Source organism: Lolium rigidum, chromosome 6 (genome assembly GCF_022539505.1).
Source record: "Lolium rigidum isolate FL_2022 chromosome 6, APGP_CSIRO_Lrig_0.1, whole genome shotgun sequence".
NCBI lineage: Eukaryota > Viridiplantae > Streptophyta > Magnoliopsida > Poales > Poaceae > Lolium > Lolium rigidum.
In genome coordinates, this window is record NC_061513.1 from 102,084,297 (window position 1) to 102,100,234 (window position 15,938).

A 15,938-nucleotide genomic window follows, 5' to 3' on the forward strand; every position below is an offset into this window, starting at 1 on the left:
AGGCAGAATCTGTCAAAACAGAACAGTCCGTAAAGATGGATTTTATTAGGGCACCAGACTTGCTCAAATAAAAAATACCCAAATTGAATGAAAGTTGCGTACATATCTGAGGATCATGCACGTAAATTGGCTTAATTTTCTGAGCTACCTACAGGGAGGTAGACCCAGATTCGTGACAGCAAAGAAATATGGAACTGCGCAAGTAATCCAAATCTAGTACTTACTTTACTATCAAAGACTTTACTTGGCACAACAAAACTCAAAACTAAGATAAGGAGAGGTTGCTACAGTAGTAAACAACTTCCAAGACTCAAATATAAAACAAAAATACTGTAGTAAAAAACATGGGTTGTCTCCCATAAGCGCTTTTCTTTAACGCCTTTCAGCTAGGCGCAGAAAGTGTATATCAAGTATTATCAAAGGATGATGCATTGACATTACCTTGGGCTTTATTCTTACCTTTCTTGTCCTTACTCTTTAGCTTAGGGAATGTATGGCTACCCCCGGGTGTAGAGGTGAATTTTAGGGTGCCTTCTCTCACGTCTATGACTGCTCCCAATAATTTCAGCAGGGATCTTCCGAGTGTGATTTGTCCTCGTTCCTCGCACATTCAATGACAAGGTAATCAATGGATATTGTTATCCCAAGAATGGTTGTATGCACACCCGCAGCTATCCCTTTAGGAATTATAACGTAGTTATCAATAAGAGTTATTCCTTCTCCCCCTTCGATGAATTCCCAAAGTTTCAAAGATTTATGAATACCCTTAGGCATTAGGCAAAATTCAGTCATAATATCACAATTAGCACGAAGAGTTTGGTCACCTATGACAATTTTAATAGGAGGATTCCACAATGAAGGTTCAGAGTTCACTAAAACTTGATCAAGACGGTTACGAATATATCCATAATTTTCATTTAAGCGAGATGCACTTATCTCAAGAGTGTTTAATCTATTATGAATGCTAATAAGGGTTGAATCAAAGTTATTAGATGAATCATGTGATGCAACCAACTTCTTTATGGCATTAAAAGCTTGATCCCCATTACAATGAAGGAAATCTCCTCCCACTAGAGCATCCAAGGCATATCTATAGCGAATCATAAGACCAAAATAGAAATTACTAAGGAGCAAACTTAGAGTCATTTGAGGTTCAGTTTTACGATAAGAAGTAAAAATCCTGGACCAAGCATCTTTAAAACTTTCCTCATCCCCTTGTTTAAAAGTAAAAACTAATTCCTCAGGTGAAGAAGTAACAGGTACAGAGCTGGACATGATAACAAAAGTAAACTAAATGCAAGTAACTATTTTTTTTATATAGAGTGCAAGACAGTAAATAAAGTAAAACTAGCAACTAATTTTTTTTGTGTTTTGATATAAGTGCAGCAAACAAAGTAGTAAATAAAATAAAGCAAGACAAAAACAAAGTAAAGAGATTGAGAAGTGGAGACTCCCCTTGCAGCGTGTCTTGATCTCCCCGGCAACGGCGCCGTAAAAAGAGCTTGATGGCGTGTAACTCACACGTTCGTTGGGAACCCCAAGAGGAAGGTATGATGCGCACAGCGAAGCAAGTTTTCCCTCGTAAAGAAACCAAGGTTTATCGAACCAGGAGGAGCCAAGAAGCACGTTGAAGGTTGATGGCGGCGGGATGTAGTGCGGCGCAACACCAGGGATTCCGGCGCCAACGTGGAACCCGCACAACACAATCCAAAGTACTTTGCCCCAACGAAACAGTGAGGTTGTCAATCTCACCGGCTTGCTGTAACAAAGGATTAATCGTATTGTGTGGAAGATGATTGTTTGCAGAGAAAACAGTAGAAACAAGTATTGCAGCAGATTTGTATTTCTCTATTAAAGAATGGACCGGGGTCCACAGTTCACTAGAGGTGTCTCTCCCATAAGATAAAAGCATGTTGGGTGAACAAATTACAGTCGGGCAATTGACAAATAGAGAGGGCATAACAATGCACATACATGTCATGAAAAGTACAAGTGAGATTTAATTGGGCATTACGACAAAGTACATAGACCGCCATCCAACCGCATCTATGCCTAAAAAGTCCACCTTCGAGGTTATCATCCGAACCCCTCCAAGCATTAATTTGCTAACAACAGACAATTGCTTTAAGTATGGTGCGTAATGTAATCAATAACTACATCCTCAGACATAGCATCAATGTTTTATCCCTAGTGGCAACAGCACAACACAATCTTAGAACTTTCTGTCACTGTCCCAGGTGTCAATGCAGGCATGAACCCACTATCGAGCATAAATACTCCTTCTTGGAGTTAAGAGCAAAAACTTGGCCAGAGCCTCTACTAATAACGGAGAGCATGCAAGATCATAAACAACACATATGCAATAACTTGATAATTAACATAACATGGTATTCTCTATCCATCGGATCCCGACAAACACAACATAGAGTATTACGGATAGATGATCTTGATCATGTTAGGCAGCTCACAAGATCCAACAATGAAGCACAATGAGGAGAAGACAACCATCTAGCTACCGCTATGGACCCATAGTCCAGGGGTGAACTACTCACTCATCACTCCGGAGGCGACCACGGCGGTGAAGAGTCCTCCGGGAGATGAATCCCCTCTCCGCCAGGGTGCCGGAGGAGATCTCCAGAATCCCCCGAGATGGGATTGGCGGCGGCGGCGTCTCTGGAAGGTTTTCCGTATCGTGGTTTTTCTCATCAGGGGTTTCGCGACGGAGGCTTTAAGTAGGCGGAAGGGCAACGTGGGCGGCCACACGGGGGCCCCACACTACAGGTCGGCGCGGCCAAGACCTGGGCCGCGCCGCCCTATAGTGGCGGCCCCTCGTGGCCCCACTTCGACTCCTCTTCGGTCTTCTAGAAGCTTCGTGGCAAAATAGGACCCTGGGTTTTGATTTCGTCCAATTCCGAGAATATTTCGTTACTAGGACTTCTGGAACCAAAAACAGCGAAAACAAAGAATCGACTCTTCGGCATCTTGTTAATAGGTTAGTTCCAGAAAATGCACGAATATGACATAAAGTGTGCATAAAACATGTAGGTATCATCAATAATATGGCATGGAACATAAGAAATTATCGATACGTCGGAGACGTATCAGTGGGGTATAAAAAGGACCCTTCCCCTACCTTGGAAGGTTTCTCAAACCCTCAAGTCTTCCTCCACCATTGCCGAGCCACCAAGAACACAAAAATCGTCAGATCTCCTCCCTCAACCACCCAAATCCCTTGTGCTTTGGAGAATCGAAGGAGAAGACCCCGATCTACATCTTCACCAAAGCGATTTGCATTTCCCCCTCATTTTATTGAGGGCCCCCTTGCTAGTGTTCCTCTTTGGATCCCTAGTTGTTTGTTGTTGATGTATTCTTGTTGATTGTTGTGTTGTTACAGATATAGGAGCCTCCAATTTGGTTGTGGATGTGTGCCCCAAGAACCTTGTAAAGGCCCGATTTCCGCCTCGAGGAAATCCCTTAGTGGAAGTGGGCTAGGCCTTCGTGGCGGTTCTCACAGGAGACCTGAGTGAAGCCTTCGTGGCATTGGTCTGGCTTTCGTAGCGACCACACTCCTCCAAACGTAGACGTACCTTTTGCAAAGGAAGGGAACTACAGGAATTAACTCCATGTCTCCGCGTGCTCCACTCTCGGTTACCTCTATCCAATTATCTCTTCTATATATTGCGTAGCTATATCTTGCTTAGTTGTTAACCTTGTCATATAGGTCAATTCACATAGTTGCATATCTAGAGAATTTACCTTTGTGTCAAGCCTAAATTGAAAAAGAACTAAAAATTGGTTAGGACCTATTCACCCCCCCCCCCTCTAGGTGCGGCATACGATCCTTTCAATTGGTATCAGAGGCTCGGCTCTTATTTCGGGCTTAACCGCCTAAGAGTATGCCGAACGATGAGGGTACGGAAGGGGCCGCAAAACCGGTCTCCATGGATGATCTCAAGTTGATGGAAACATCTTTGAGGTCCTCCACGGAAGCTCAAATAGAAAGCATGAGGAAAATGATTTCCGAGCTTTTGCCGTGTTCGAGATTATACATAATTGAGGATTTCTTTATGGAAGGGTATGATCTCCACATCTCAACTTTTATTGTCCTCCTTCCTTTATCTGTCATATATGTCTTGTAAGCATTGTGTTTACTATACCTTGCAAGTTACAGTTGCTCTATACCTAACGTTCAAACACAAAATTCATGTATGCACACATCTAGAGGGAGTTTCTCTCTTATTTGAAACACCATGCTATTTTTGTTCATTACTTTGCGAAATCCCGGTATTGTCATCAAACACCAAAAAGGGGGAGATTGAAAGAACATTTCATGATCTCTAGGATTTTGTGTGTTTGTTAACAACACCGGTGACATTCTAACTGTGTGCTAAGTGAGTGACAGATAAAGAAAAGTACCACATCCGATAGTCCCGATCCACTCAAAAAGGAGAAAACTGTGATGTTAGAGCTTTTCCTGTGGCCGGCACTGCCGGCCAACTCTGTCGACGAACTGAGGCTGTTTCTGAAGGGCCTGGCACTGCCGCCGATTCAGGGCCGGCACTACCGCCAAATGACTTCCAACGGGCAGAATAGTTGGTGGGGTATAGAAAGGACCCTTCCCCTACCTTGGAAGGTTGCTCAAACCCTCAAGTATTCCTCCACCATTGCTGAGCCACCAAGAACACCAAAATCGTCAGATCTCCTCCCTCAACCACCCAAATCCCTTGTGCTTTGGAGAATCGAAGGAGAAGACCCCGATCTACATCTTCACCAAAGCGATTTGCATTTCCCCCTCATTTTATTGAGGCCCCCCTTGCTAGTGTTCCTCTTTGGATCCCTAGTTGTTTGTTGTTGATGTATTCTTGTTGATTATTGTGTTGTTACAGATTTGGGAGCCTCCAATTTGGTTGTAGATGTGTGCCCCAAGAACCTTGTAAAGGCCCAGTTTTCGCCTCGAGGAAATCCCTTAGTGGAAGTGGGCTAGACCTTCGTGGCGGTGCTCACAGGAGACCTGAGTGAAGCCTTCGTGGCGTTGGTCTGGCTTTCGTAGCGACCACACTCCTCCAAACGTAGACGTACCTTCTTGCAAAGGAAGGGAACTACGGGAATCAACTTCGTGTCTCCGCGTGCTCCACTCTCGGTTACCTCTATCAAATTATCTCTTCTATATATTGCGTAGCTATATCTTGCTTAGTTGTTAACCTTGTCATATAGGTAAATTCACATAGTGGCATATCTAGAAAATTTACCTTGTGTCAAGGCTAAATTGAAAAAGAACTAAAAATTGGTTAGCACCTATTCACCCCCCCCCCCTCTAGGTGCGGCATACGATCCTTTCACCAGTGAGCCTGGTGTGATGGCACAAATATCAATCTCTTGTGCATCCTAACTGGCCTCACTGACTCCATCCCTGAATGTTAATATTTGTTTTGACCAACAAAGTATGAGGCATGCTATTTAGTTGATACTACTTGGCTCGTATTTGAGTTGGCATTCTTCGTTTAGTTTGGTCTTTCTTCCATTTTAGTGCCGATGATTAGAATGTTTGGTCACTACACTCAGGGGCGGTGCTAGTGAGCCTGGTGTGATTGCACAAATATCAATCTCGTGTGCACCCTACCTGGCTCACTAACACCGTCCCGGAATGTTAATATTTGTTTCGACCAATAAAGTATGAGGCATGCTATTTAGTTTATCCTACTTGGCTCATATTTGAGTTGGTCTTCTTCGTTTATTTTGGTTTTTCTTCGAGATAGTGCCGATGATTAGAATGTTTGGTCACCGTACACTCTGGGGTGGCGTAAATGAGCCTGGTAAGATGGCACAAATATCATTCTCTTTGCATCGGACTTGGCCTCACTTACGCCATCCTTGAATGTTAATATTTATTTTGACCAACAATGTATGAGGCATTTATTTATTCGATCCTAGTTGGCTCTTATTTGTGTTGGCCTTCCTCGTTTATTTTGGTCTTTCTTCCATTTTATTCACTACACACTCGGGGGCGGTGCAAGCGAGCTTGGCGGGAGAGAAGACGGAGCGGAGGAGGAACCAGATGAAGACCACTTTCATCGCGACGATGCTCGTAGTGACTCGTCTATTTGTATCTCGACATGATGAACTTTGTATGAATTAAGACTTGTATGTAAAAATTTTGATGTGTATCTCGATCGGGCTCTAACTAATGTGATGATGTTGTTTACATTATAAATATACATGCTATTTATATTATATATGTATACTGCTATATATAACCTGTATAATATCTGTATACTGCTGTATATACCGGTATGTGTATAGCATGCATTACAAAATCGTGTATACATGTAACTAATTCTGTGGCACACCTAAAACTAATTATGTGGCCCACAGTGGCCACAGTGCACCACAGAAAGACGATATTCTGTGGCACATGAGTTGGTGCGTCACAGAAATCCAAGTTTTATGGCGTGCATTCTGTGACGCACTGCACATACGCCACAGAATAGGCATTTAGGTGCGCCACAGAATAGGCATTTAGGTGCGCCACCGATGACTCTTTCCCTACTAGTGTTGCTCTTTTTATACATTGATAACTTTTAATAAAAGAAGTATCATATAGGTAGCGTATGTGAAACAACATTTACAATTTCCTACATCCATATGGCAACTTATTGGAAAAAAGAAACATTCCAGCATCTCCACTATGCCCCCCCCCCCCAATACGACGTCCGATGCAGCCGTATTTTGGCCTGTATGGGGGCCGCCGTCTATAATTTGAGAACGAGGGCCGGTTAACTCCTAGCCACGTCTCCCACAAAAAAATCAAATTTTAAATTTGATAAAAACAAGCGAATTTATATATAGTTCGGCGATTTATACAAAGTTTGGCTAATTTTTTAAAAAAATCTAAAACTAGCCACAGCCGAGGCCTAGGCACCGGTACATCGCCACCTTTTAGTCCTGCTCGTAGTCTCGGGCTCCTGCTTCAGCGGCGCGAATTAGCTACAGCCCTGGCCGCCGTCCCCGCGTCTGTTGCCACTCTGGCCATCATGCGGAACCATGCGCGCACTATTGAATCCACCCACCAGGTCCATCCGACCGATGCACATCTCCAAGGATCATGCCCTTAAAGGGGAGAGCAGCACAAGAGCGCCACCGTCGTCCGATCCACGGACCTATGGTTTCACTTTGGAAGTTTGGAGGAGGTAGCAGAGGGAGTTAGAAGGTTCACCTATTGAAGAACGCACAAGACGTGGCCATCACCGGCTCCGAGCAATGGCCCAAAGTAAGGGTTTTCACAACGATCTGCCAGATTTCTTCTCTGATTCTCAACTCCGCAAAATTCCATGCGCACGAGAAGACCCCAAAGAACACAGATGGTATTATTATTCTTGTAAGAGTGCAAATTATATCTTCATTGTTTGATAAGGTAGCACGGATACATCTTCCAAAATAATTGGAATACGAATCATTGTACGTGTAGGTGCTTCATCTTGATCATGATGTGGCAGTGGCAGTGGCATTGATGGGGCACCCTACTACCGTAGGCACATGCGTGCGTGTCCATCGTTTGCAGCCTCGGTCTTTTTCATTTGCAGCTGGAGGATAGGCAGCTTCGGCAGTGCGCGCCACGACCGGCACCAGCCTATCCCAAAATACGCCACGACCGGCACCGCACTTGGCCTCGCAGACGCATCTCCTCCGCTCCGTCCGTGCTCGAGCAGCGAGTGATCACGGCGACAACAACGCGCGCGCCGCGCAACATGCATGCAAATGACGCACGCGCTGACACCAATTCCCCCGCGTCGCGACGCCGGGCGCGCGTCGCGTTCCGCCCAAAACGACGCCGACATTCATCGGCTCCCATCAGGTCCCGTTTTGGTTGGTAGACGTAGACGCCGACCCTTCTCTCCTCTCCGCGCCAAACTTCCCGGCCCGGCGACGGCGTACGCGGCGTACTAGGTAGGTGCCCCGATACACTGCACCTTCTCGCTCGATCGGAATTCCGAGCGTCCTATCGATCGGGAACCTGTGTTCCAGATTCGAGCGAGCTTTTGCGTCGACGCGTGATCGATCGTCTCCTTCCTGTGGATGGGAGCGACCTGCAAATATCTCCGATCCCCAGTGGCCCAATGCACAGTAGGTGACAAGTCCCCTTTTGCTCTTTATCTCTCCATCTATTTCTGCTTGCTCTCCGGTTTTTTGTGGCTCGCCTGGAGCATCGGTGCGCGCGCTTTGGCCATTTGCGGCGTTTCGCGTCATCGGCTCCATCATTGGATGTACCTTTGGCGATAGAACCGGAGGGTGCTGGGCCGTTTGTCATGTAACCTAACTCGATCCACACCATGCATGCACTGACCACTCTGGGTTTGGGCTCTGATCATTGATCAAGGGGAAGAACTAACAAGAGCTAGGAGTCTCATTAGTGTAGTGCTCCCTTCGTTCATAATTACCTCATGTTTTTGATTTAGCCAAGTTAAATTTTATAAAATTTGACTTAATATTTAAACGACATGTTTTCAAGAATACACCCTGGAAGATGTATATTAATCATATCAGGGGCGAAGCTCCCCTTGGGGCAAGGTAGGGCAGCCGTCCTATCTTGATTTTTGGTGAATACATTTAGATGCACATGCTTTTTATGAAGATTTTGAGTGGTCGTGCATCGAAAACAGACACCATGTGAGAAAGTTATGCTTGTTTTAGTGAACATTGTGTAAAATCAACTTCGAACTGGAAATATAGACTCATATTCTAAGTTTAATGTAAATAACAATGATTCTATATTTCTATTACAGAGATTTATCATGAATCTCAGAATATTTCTATTATAGAGATTTATCAAGAACCTTAGTATATGCATGATAACTTTGTGATATTCATTATTAAAACGTGTAGAATTGAATTTAGAGATTTTCTTGATATTTGAAAGACACATCATGATTTCATCAAAGACATTATCACCTCATTGAGATGATGAATTGGAAGGGTTTCTTGGCCACAAAGATCATTAAAACCTAGTTGCTCATTATCGATATTAAAAAGTCTTAATCGATAAAATTATTCTTTTTACAAAAAAGTAAAGCCTTGGCATTGAGGTGGCATTATTGTTATGTTTTTGGATTCTATGTATATCAAATATGTATTTGTTTTTATTGTACTAAGTTATTTCGTTAGAATCATATATGACATTCATGTCTTACGACTATTTTGGTATTTGCATCATTTTTAATTTTCCCTACGTCAATTTTTTTTCGTCCTTCGCCACTGAATCATATAGAAGAAAGTTCAAAATAGCCGGTACAACGCTAAAAAGGCTATAACTCCACACATACACCACGATATATTGTCGAGCGGCAAACGGATGTACCCTCTACAAACCCGATGATAAACAACCCGCCTTTCCCAACATCCAACCACAAATGGCGAGGAGAAGTAGCACATGGCTTTAGGACCGTATCAGAACCATGCAAGACAACACTGAAGCTCGGCCTTGACTTTAAGGTAACCTGGACCAACATAACTCTCCTCATGTGTAGGGGTTCGTAGCATAGAAAACAAAAAAATTCCTACCGCAAGAACGAACAAAAAGCCAAGATTTAATCTACTAGATGGTAGCAACGAGATGGGATCAACATACCCTCAAAGATCGCTAAGCTTTTAACGAGATGGATCTCATGGATGATGTAGTCGATCACTTGTCGCTCTCAGGAGCGAGTAGAAGATCCCGCCGGTGCCGCAATCAGGCAGCACCTCCGCACTCGGTCACATGTACGGTGTTGATGAAGACGTCCTACTCCCCGTTCCAGCGGGCAGCAGAAGTAGTAGATACTCCTCGGAATCCCGGCAGCACCACAGCGTGGTGACGGTGGTGGTGGAGATCTCCTGCAGGGCTTCGTCGTGGCCGTGCGGGAGAGAGGTGGAGGAGGGTGGAGCTAGGGTTTGGGGAGAGAGAGAGGGGTGCGGCCAAGGCAGCCAAGGTGTGGTCGGCCAGCCCCCTCTCCTCCTCTTTATATAGGTGGAACACCCAAGGGTCCAAACCTACTCCTCCTAGGAGTCCTAGTGCAAACCTACCATAAAATCAAATAGTCAAACCTAGTTAAAGGTGGACTAGGGGTGGGACTTTCCCCCCTTCCTAGTTGGTTGGCCGACCAAGGTGGTGGAGTCCACCATGGACTCCACCTTCCCCTTTAGTGAGTCGGCTAGGGCTGGTGGAGTTCCTCCTTTCATAGTGAATATTTTGGACAGCCATAGAACCTTCTAGAACCTTCCAAACCTCCGATACAAAAATCACCGGATTATTCCCAAACTTGGAATTCGACTTTCTATATATGAATCTTATTCTTCGGACCATTCCGGACCTCCTCATGATGTCCTGGATCCCATCTGAGACTCCGAAAAATATTCGGTCTCCCTCTCATATTCCCTATCTACTTAAACAACATCGAACCTTAAGTGTGTCACCCTACGGTTCGTGAACTATGCAGACATGATCGTGACACCTCTCCGATCAATAACCAATAGCGGGACATGGAGATCCATAATGGCTCTTACATATTCAGCAATGACTTCGTGATCGAAAGAACCATTAACATACGATACCGATTCCCTTTGTCGCGCGATACTTTACTTATCCGAGGTTCGATCATCGGTATCTCTATACCTAGTTCAACCTCGTTATCGATAAATACTCTTTACTCGTACCGTGATATGACATCCCTTGTGACCTAGTCACATGCTTGCAAGATAATTGGATGACATTCCACCGAGAGGGCCCAAAGTATATCTATCTGTCATTTGGATGGACAAATCCCACTCTCGATCCATGCGCTTCAACTCATACTTTCCAAATACTTAACGTCCCCTTTATAACCGCCCAATTAGGGCTCGTTCGTTTTTTTGGGAACCAAACCAGACCTGGAATTGATCTAGATATGGATTGGGTCGATCCCGTTCCTACACCCAATCCCTACCAATCCTCGTTAACCCCTTCTAAATAATCCCATCTACCTTTTTAGCTGCTCGCCGTCGCTGTCTTAGCATCGCCTCGCCGCCCTTCTCTCTGTCTATGCGTCGTGGATATTCTTCCACGCGTGTGTTGGGGTGAATTTCTTTCCAGAACAATTGAGCAAGAGTTGGACGGGATGGGCCGGGATGTAATCCTGTCGGGGGCTAAACGAAGGCGTCATATTTGCCGGGTTGGAAAAATACCTCGCCGGGCTGGAAACCCGGCATCGGGCTTCAATCCAGGCCGATCCCTGCCGGGTAGGGATTAAACGAACGAGGCCTTATGAAGCGGTGTTTGATGTCATCAAATCATCCATCCGCTACAGGTGATTAACATGATCTCATGGTCGAAGGATTATGTTACTATGTATCTTAAAGCTTGTAGCAAAATGAACTTAATGACTTGATCATATGCTATGCTTAATATGGGCGTGTGTCCATCACATCATTCTCCTAATGATATGATCATGTTATTAATAACATCCAATGTTCATGATCAGGAAACCATGATCATCTATTAATCAACAAACTAGTTAAACAAGAAGCTTACTAGGGACTCTTTTATGTTTATAAAACACACAAGTATTAATGTTTCTGGTTAATAAAATTATAGCATGGGATATAAACAATTATCATGAACACTAATATATAACAATAACCACTTTATTATTGCCTCTCGGGCATATCTCCAACAGCATGCGCTTAGAGGAGACGCCGAGAAGGAGGCAGAGTCCCGACGGAGTATGGCAAGATGTCGACCAATATGTATCCGCCATGCCAAACATTGCACCCCGGAATCCCAAGCCCTCGGCAGCAACCAACCGCCAAAGCTTCACCTTGCCCCCAACCTCCAATTGATGCATCAGCCTCCACTATGGTGCCGCCGCCTGGCTCGGTGGACCAAACCAAGGGTTTCCCTCCGTACCCGAGGGGAGGGAAGGCACGATCTAGGCCATGAATACGCCTCCAAGAAGGAAACGACGACCGGAGGCGCCGCTGTGGTGAGCTACGACCACCGACAAGTAGGGATTTCTCCCCAACCAAACACCACGACGCCAATGGCACCTCAGCTAAACTGGTGATGTTTGACGAGGATGAAAATCGTCAGCTTTAGCCACCACCGTCAAGAGGTGAGGAACACCATCATAGGAGAAGGGCATCGACCACCACCGACATCACCACTACCAGAAATTCCTAGCCTGCCACCGCTGGCACCACCTTGGTGCCAGGTAGCCAGCACAACCGAGTGTTGCCACGCCAGCCTGCCTTCAACGACCCACCCTTGCTAGCCCGACCCGAGGACGGTGAGCACGGACCTTGGAGCGGCTGCAGAGACAACACCGCCAGATGGAGGTAGCCACCATCTCCCTCGTCTTCGCGTCGAGCCGCAGCCAGAGGTCCACATCCCCGATCCCCTAATCCCTGACACCAAACCATAGCTCTGCCATGAGATGGGGGGGGGGGGGGGACAGGCGCAAGGGCGGGGAGGCGGTGGGGGTGGGAGGAGGTGTGGGGGGCACTCTGCTTTCGTGTTCGGCAGAGGGCTTCGGGTGGCTTTTTCGCGAGCACCTTAGAAAAAAGATATCAACATCTACAATATAAAATTTATTTTATAAGAATTGTCAGAAAGTATATTTTCAAATTATGTATATTTTGATATTATAAGTAATGATTTTTTTCTTCTATACTTCGCCAAACTTTACCAAATTTTGAATTTGATTAAACCTAACACGAGGTAATTACGCATGGTGTGTGGATCGCTGTCTGTGTTGCCGGTACACTGGGCCTGTATGCACGGCCGGCAATGATCAATTATTTGTGTACGGGTGCAATTTGGAGGACCAATGGACAACCACCACGTGGCGTGGAGCCGATCAATACGATGCGATCAAAACGAGCAGGCAGCGCGACGTGGGGGCGCTCCCATATTCCCGGAGTAGCCGGAGTTAACCCTCCCGACGCATCTCTCCAAAATCGTCGGAGCATGCAACATTATTGATCGTGCCGCGTTAGAGCAAGTATAATAAGTCCTAGTCAGCTGGCTATAAGGGTTAAAATAATATATTTATGCTTAGTTGGAGGAGAGAGAGGAGGAGAGAGAAGAGGAGTGAGCTCTCATGCAAGAGCCGAACTTCTAGACGTGCTTCCTGAAGCACTTTGTGAGAGTGAAATGTGGCCAACCATTGATAAAGTAGTACATGATTATAGCTCACTATTATACATGTTGGCTCTATGTTAGCTACAAATGACATGGCACATGGCTTATAGCCAGCAGCTGGCTATACTATTAACCTTGCTCTTACCACATATCCTCAGTCGCTGTTCTGTATGTACTGTAAAATAAAACTGAAGATTTATTTCTTAAATTAGCAAAACAACCTCTTGCATGTTTCGGAAACAAAATATTGCGTGGTTCATTAATGTGCAGTTTTTTGGAATTTCAACAAGGGTTCCGAGTTTATCCGTATGAGATGACATGTGTCGGAGTTGGTCAACCAACCAAACCGAAACACACGAAAACATATTGTTGTGCTAAGTTTCACTAACTTTTTTTTTCATGAGGTTAATATCTGTATGTCATTGTTTCATAACATAGGGTGCATATGATGCAAACTGCGCCGACCTTAGGCCAAAGCACCGAAGTTCCAAAGAAGTTCCCGCTGCTCCTAGGGCACCAAGGGCGAACCCTAGGTGGCCGCTCTGGGACAATGGTAAGTGGTAACCGGCCCCCTTCAACAATATCCACAAAAAAAGATTATAATTACCACATTTGTAATTTCTATACTTCCCTAATAAAGCACTTTGGGGGGAATTTCCTTTGGAGTATGGTGTGATATAAAGTCTGTGAACTTGTCAAACCAATTAATTTGGTATCATTTTTACCTTGTGATGCGCGATGAGAATAAGTTGAGTACATTCATCATCATACAATTAGTTTTCTAAAACATTGTAGCATGCCCACTGTATATTTTCTTGATTATTGTTGGTATAGCTTGCGAGGTTGTCTCTTGGTAACACGGTCAATGTATGGGTTTATATTTTCATCCCAGAAGTAAAATTGCAACTTTAGAGGACTACAAGATTACCAAGATTTAAAATTTCTTATCCTATAAATATAATTCTAATTACAAAATCTTTTATTTTCCGACGCCATTTTTTCACGAAAATTTAGACATCGCTCAACAAATAGCCTCATGAAAGTATGAGTTAAGGTTTAGTCTAGCTGATTTTCATGTAGACGTTTCTATATTCTAAACATAACCTAATTCTGTTGGGGACGGTGAAGTGGCTGAAATCTAAAACAAAATTGGTTTGATTTTGAGCTCTGATCCAATGGCTGAGAAGGGGTGGAAGGCGAGACGACACCGTGCGTTGTTTGCATTTGTATGCTGATGCTGATGAAAGAACAGCCATCTATCGGACGGCCCCGATTAACTTATGATGAACGGCAGGGGACGCGGCTCATAATCAAACCACAGAAAAACGAGAGCCGGGCGGACAGGGGTAAGGTGAGTGGCACGGTGGGACCGGAAAAATCCCCTCGATCACCTCTCGGCGAATGGGGATGCGGCACCCACGTGATCGCGCAGCCCCCACACGCTGACATGTCCCTCTCCTTGCCACGGCCTATTTCTACATCCCCGCCGGTGTTACCTGTCAAGCTCTCGTCACTTCACTCCTCGCGATCCCGGCCGCCATTAGCAAGCACACTAGAGCTCTAGCTAGGTCGTCCTCGGAGAGACGTACGCCTGGATTTCCCTCTTGGAGTAAGCCAAGATTTGATCTGGTCAATCACAGCCGCAAGCGCAAACAAGTTAGCTATAGGTGTTTGTTGGGCGGCCATGGCCGACGAGTCGTCGTCCCCAGCTTCTTACATCCGATTGGTATGTAGTACTCACGTTCGTGCAGTATGATCGAGAGGCCAGCTCTGGCGTGGCAATTCCTTCACATTCTCCATCCATGCGCGCATGCAGGTGCAGCATCTGATCGAGAAGTGCCTCTGCTACGACATGGACAAGGAGGAATGCGTGAAGGCGCTGGAGAAGCACGCCAACATCATGCCCGCCGTCACCTCCACTGGTAATAGCTGCCTCCGTTTACAGCTTCGCATTGCTTCCATCGGCAGTTTCTGACGCGCACGGCATCAGGAAGCCGGTGTATGCATTTTTCATCGTTCAGAAAGGAAGGGACGGAGGTGTTGCGGATGGGTTAGCTAGAAACGCATTAAGTTGTTTAGCCAGGCCTGCTGTGTTTAGCCAATGACGATACACATGTGGATTCAGATATATTTGAATAATTTTGCTGCAGTGTGGAAGGAGCTGGAGAAGGAGAACAAGGAGTTCTTCGAGACGTACAAGAAGGACCACGGCTCGGAGAGGACCTGTCCTTCGTCGGAGAAGTCGTCTACGTCGAGGAGCTCGGACGACAACGACAACTAGGAACGGGAACCATGCATATACGTGTTGTATACTGTAAATAAATCGCAGCTAGCCACGTGCCCTGACGGCTGGCCCAGCTCTCCATGGTGGACGGTTGGTCGAAATTCGAAAAGATTCAGAATCACCAATCGACCGGAGTGTCCAGGTTGATCTGGTATTGTACACGTGGATGAGGGAAGTGTACGTCGTACTGTACAGTTGTAAGTGTGTCGACCGACGATCGTAACTTGTAATATGTACCCATCTAGCGCGTGAGCGGCGACCGGCTGGTTACTGTCAGAGGAAAAGCCGCCCTTGTCTTGTTCTGATCTATGGCTTTTCAACGTACCCTAGATGGTACGCACGCGTGCGGGGGAGGCCTTCTCCGGCCAGTTCTTTTTGGCCCGATGTTGATGTCCGCGGCGAGCTTCCTGGAATGGACGACGTCGCGCGCCCGATCGAGCGCGGCGGCCCACGAGTGGTACAAGCTTCTTAAAACAAGCTTTCGTTTATACTATACTAGATGATACC

The 15,938-nt window shown here is 45.6% G+C and overlaps 1 protein-coding gene across 1 annotated transcript; it reads left to right on the forward strand.

Annotated features, from left to right (window-relative positions):
• Positions 1–14,666: 14,666 nt before the first annotated feature.
• Positions 14,667–15,736, forward strand: LOC124660651. The gene is made up of 3 exons (XM_047198480.1): positions 14,667–14,873; positions 14,964–15,069; positions 15,298–15,736. The coding sequence occupies exons 1-3, from the start codon at positions 14,832–14,834 to the stop codon at positions 15,426–15,428; spliced, it is 279 nt and encodes a 92-aa protein (XP_047054436.1). The 5' UTR covers positions 14,667–14,831; the 3' UTR covers positions 15,429–15,736.
• Positions 15,737–15,938: the final 202 nt, after the last annotated feature.